Below are 4,978 nucleotides of genomic sequence, written 5' to 3'. Positions count from 1 at the left end.
GTGTTCTTAAAGAGTTGACTTAACTGGTGATATATTTAATTTATGAGCTTTCAGTATTTAGAACCCAGAGAGGTCAATCTGTTCTCACGCTGGGCAATCGTGCTGCAGCTGCAAGAAGATTTAAGGGTCAGGCAGACGGGTGAAGGTTCTGGGTGTTCAGCACATTTTGGTGGTTGACCTGATGTGTAAGGTGTCATGTCTCCTCTCTGGGTTTCTGTGGGTTTGTTTGGGTTTTTTTTTAATAAGAATAGGGGTTTGTGGTTTTGTTTGATGTTTTGTGGGGTTTTTTTAAGGAATAGGTCTTTTTTTTTGTCAAAATGAGCTTCCATCGTTGTTGTTCATTGTCTCGTGTTGTCTGGTAACCTGGTCGCTTTCCTGGCTGCTGGGCTCCTGGGTTGCTCACAGTTTGGGGGGGAAAGCAGAGGGGAGTTTTTCATGGTGGTGTTAATACAGAAGTGTGTATAATAGGAGTTAAATTAATTTGCGGTAAGGATGCTAAAAAGAAGTAGTCTTTGTGACAGTCAGTGTGGATTTTGCTCTTTTCAGAACATTTTTTCCAAGTGGATTTTTACAGGAGTGTAGTTAAAAGACCTTTGTTTACCCCACTTGCTATTGCAGCTCTGTTAAGTGTGTCGGAGAAGGGAGCGGTAAAACCAGGTGCAGAAGCCAAGACCTCGGGCCAGGTCGGGCACCAATATTTGAGACCAAGCCTCGTCTCCTCCATCTGCTGAAAACAAGACTGCACCGAGATGTCCCGTGTGCAATCCTTTCCTGTTTGTACCTAATGAACTTCTCTTCCCCTTGTTTCCTTGCAGTGGTGCCCAAAGTGCTGATTCCTCCGGAGGCAGGAGATGCTGTGACATCCACTGCTCTCCTCCCACATGACGCGCAGGTGGATGTGCTGGAGCGCCTCGACTTCGTGTTGAGGAACATTTCCGAGCTCAGGAGAGAGGTGGAGGAGCTGCGGAACAGCCTGCAGTGCTTGGCTGCCGAAATCGTCGGTGAAGTCAGGTATGTGCTGTGCCCCGTTCCCTCCCTTTGTGCTGTCGCATATATTCACTCCATAGCGTGGTAAAGCAGCCGTGGCTGGGTATGTTAAATTTAAAATCCAACAGTGGGAAAAATATCCCACTAGTTTCCACTGCTGTTATGTCTTGACTTCCAGGGAGATCAACATAAAAAAAGAGTATGTTTAGCCAGGGTTGGTTTTTTTTTCTTTTTGGAATATCAAGTATTGACACTTGCTGCTTATTCTAGACCGGGAGGGTTTTCTTTTGTAAATGTTGTCTCCTGCCACTGCTGTTTCCTCTCTGCTGCCAGCTGCAGGTAGCTTTTGGCATAGAATAAAAGGTCCCGTGTTCTGCAGGGTGTTCCAGGGTGCCTTTGGCTTGGTTTTCTGAGGAAATCAGAGGAGTGCAGGTGATGTGATGAACCCTTTGTGTGTGGGTTGATATGTGCATTGGAGAGGGACCACGTCTGGGGTTTAACCGTAGATCCCAGCTGGCAGCGGGATGTTTGTAGGAGCAAGTCACCTTCCGAGTTCTTTGGACCTAAAGCAAGTTGGATAGAATGTGCTGGAGAGGAGGAGGGAAGTGGGACAGCAGCTGTGTCACTATCAGATGTTTATTTGTTTCTCTTTTTGCTGTTGTCGAAGGTCCCATCTGGAAGAAACCCAGAAAGTAACTCGGAGGAGGCGGTTCCCATTTCCTAGAGAAAGAAGCGATTCCACAGGCTCCAGCTCGGTGTATTTCCCCGCCAGCTCGGGAGCAGCCAACACGGACGATGGAGAAAGTGAAGGAGGGTAAGCAGAGCACTAGGTTAGAAGCAGCTTTTACGGGCTTCGGTGCGCAGTTACTGGTGTCTGAGCAGTTTATAACACAAGGGAAGGAATTTTTTTCCCCACTAAGCGTCATCCTGTTTTTATTTGCTTTTATTACAGTAAGTCTACTACTGCCAGGGCCAGATTGAGAGAAGCGCAGCAATTCCAACTTCTAGAGCAAGGGGGAAAGAAAAATAAATATATATATTTTGAGGGTTTCTTTTTTTAAGGAATAATTTGATTGGGGAACCTTGCAGGAAGAAGGGAAGTAGAAGTCCAGTGTGGGCTTCTTGTGTGAGAGTTTATAAATAAAATTTTTATACAATAATATATTTTAGAATGTCTGGAAAACTTGAGAAAATTAAAAAGATATTTCTGTTAACTGAACTGTCTTCAGCTAGGGTATTTTTTTGCAAATTGTTCTGTTTGTCACACTGATCTGTTGTGTTGCTTAAATTCTTATAATGTAAAACCAGGTGAAAAGCACCATGTAGTTTGAGAACAATGGTAAAAATTACAAAATAGATGCGAGTACTGTGATAGAAGAGAAGAGGTCTGCTGCAGGCGTGTGTGGCTGCTGCCTTTCTCACAAAACGCTTCTCTTCTGTCCCTTAATCAGATGAATTCTGGAGCTTTTGAGGTCTGTTCTAAAACCCACAGCACTGCCTGTACGTGTTTTCCCAGGGAAGCTGAAATGAAATGTCATTTAAAGAGAGAAGTTAATTACAGCACTGAGAGCAAGGCAGGTGGAATTTGGACTTGGTGGCAGCTAAATGAGCTGTCAGCTGGTGCAAAGTGACACTTGGTGGCACGGGTTGGTAATCAGGGGACAAAGGAGCCCTTGCTGCAGCAGCCACCTGGAACAAAGGCCACGAGTCTGCAGGAGAGCATCTCTGTGATGGTCCCGCACCCTGTAATAAACAGGTGACAAGGCTGTGTAACAAATTTTAAAATGATGAGTTGTTCCGAAGGCAAGACCTTGCTGTCTAGAGAGTAACAGATTCATTGTGCCGTTGGGGTGCCGATGGGTTTTGTAAAGCGGGCTGCAAAGGGTGGGCTTTTCAGCAGATACCAGCCCTCAGTGTCATCTGAGCTTTAGAGGATTTTAAGTCGTGACAGAGCTTTACAGTGATTCTGGGGTTCAGAGGAGGCATCCTCCCCAGGGTGAGCTGTGGAGCAGGGGTGTGTTTCGCTGTCACACCTCACTGCTGGATTGGGAATCCTCTGTGGTTGGAGGGGTTCTTAAATTTATTTGAAATCTGTAATTGGCTCTAATGAGCAGTGTGGGGAATTACTGCATAGGCGGCTCTCATATGATTAAAAAAAAATATTTGAGTCATATATAATTTCTCACTCAGGTGTTTGTCCTGTAGGTATAACAGCAGTCTGAGGACCAGCTGCCTTTAGTGTGCGGTGTTGGCTTTTAGAGATGTAAATGCTGACGTTTTCTAGCAGAAAATCAGGGGAGGAAATGTAAATTTTGGAAAAGACTATTTAAGCTTTTTAGCAGCCACTGGGAGGAAGAACGAGACTATTCTCAGTGATAAATTTCAGCTGTGTTCATTTCTGGCAGTTGTATCCTTTTAATGAAATTCAGAAAGAAGAACTCAAGTTTCAGCTTTATTTTGTAAACCACACAGACATAAGCATCGTCTCCTATTTCACATACAATTCCCAAGAATCGTCAGGAGCGGTCAGGGGCCCAGAGCTCTGGGGCTGCCTAGTTTCTCTGTATTGCCTTGGCTCTGCCTTGGTCTCTGGGCTGCTTTGCCTCATCTTTCCATGTGCTTTTTTGTTCCAGAGACTGTTTCCATTTTCGTTTGGGATGCGTGCTAGCCAGAATCCTCCACAGACCAAAGCATTTGAGAATGTTCCATCATTGTAAACTTGAGAAAACAGGCTGATAACATCTAAATCCCTTAATCTTTCTGAAAACTCCGAGTTTATGAAGTTATATACGGTATTACTTCTCTTCTTAAACTGGCAGCGTCTTGGAGAAAACACATTTCAGTGGTGGAGGAGAAACGTGCGTAGGAGCCATCCGTCGCTGCGGGGTTTCAGACAGCGGGTTGTGATTCAGGAGCCTTCGACATGAAAATGTTTCTCAGCTGAAGTACGGAAACCCTTGCCACTGCCAGTGCAGTGTTGTGATGGGACAGTACCGCAGCTGCATGGCCCAGAGCTGCACTGGGACGGGAAATAAGAGAATTAGGGGAGGTTGTGTTCAAGTACTGAAAACGAGGTAGCCTAGAGAACTAATTATGTCATTAATCTTAAGAATATATCAAGAAATGAAGTTTTTAATATGAAACGGAGCCATGCCAGTGTCACCTGTTGCTGTGTTGCGACATCACCCATTAACTGAGCGTTGCCTGCTCCATCTCCAGCACATCCCCAGGTAGCGCTTGCTCTCCGGGCTCTGCAGCGCTGGCTGACTCGCACTTTATTTCTGGTCTTGAAATGTTCTGGGACAGCGTGGTCTGGTTTTACATTTATGGCCCGGGGCTGGAGGCAGCGCTCAGGGAGGGTGTGTGTTTGCCCTCTGTCAGAGAGGGAAATGCTGGAGTGTTGTTGGCGGTTCTCAGAAAACGGGAGCGTGGATAGCCAGCTGTGTACCGCTATCTGCGCAGGCAAACTCCTGTGACTGCTTGCTTCAGATACGGACTTTGGTCACCTATCTTTGTCTCCAGACAAAGGCTCTCCCTCAGCCCAGACAAAAGGGAGGGCAGCTGTAGTGCCCCCAGACCTCAGGGACTTAATTCTGGCACAACTTGTAGAGCTGGCTTGGGGGCAGTTTATTTGTGTGACAATTACAAACATCCCCCAGGATGAAGCATTTGTGGGGTTTGAAGTCGCTTGCTTCAGGAAGACAGCTTTCTATTCTGATAAACCAGCAAAATCTGAATATAAAAGTGCACATTCCTAAACAACTGCCTGCCTTGTGCTTCCTCTTCAGTTAAGGGCTTGCAGATAAACGTGAGGGGGACAACTAGAGAGTGGCCTTTAAAAGGAACCAGTTCTGTAAGTAGACAGCCCACTGCAATGGTGCCGATCAGTGTATAACGCTGGTTTCAATTTCCAGCTCAGGTGCCTCAATATGATTTGGGGGAGCTTAATTTTAGCCATTTCAGAAACTTTGAGCTTTGTCCTGGTTCCTTT

At 45.8% G+C, this 4,978-nt stretch overlaps 1 protein-coding gene across 1 annotated transcript in view; it reads left to right on the top strand.

Annotated features, from left to right (window-relative positions):
- Positions 1–815: 815 nt before the first annotated feature.
- Positions 816–4,978, top strand: part of RMDN3 (regulator of microtubule dynamics 3) — a gene marked incomplete at its 5' end in the record, with an annotated part of 22,553 nt that continues 18,390 nt past the window's right edge. The window contains 2 exons of the mRNA XM_010072648.1: positions 816–1,011; positions 1,655–1,801. Of these exons, the coding sequence (XP_010070950.1) occupies positions 816–1,011; positions 1,655–1,801 (343 nt within the window). The remainder of the gene's footprint in view (positions 1,012–1,654; positions 1,802–4,978) is intronic.

Source organism: Pterocles gutturalis, unplaced genomic scaffold (assembly GCF_000699245.1).
Source record: "Pterocles gutturalis isolate BGI_N339 unplaced genomic scaffold, ASM69924v1 scaffold22507, whole genome shotgun sequence".
Lineage (NCBI taxonomy): Eukaryota > Metazoa > Chordata > Aves > Pterocliformes > Pteroclidae > Pterocles > Pterocles gutturalis.
Note: the sequence above shows the minus strand (reverse complement) of the source record. Positions and strands in the feature narration are given on the sequence as shown.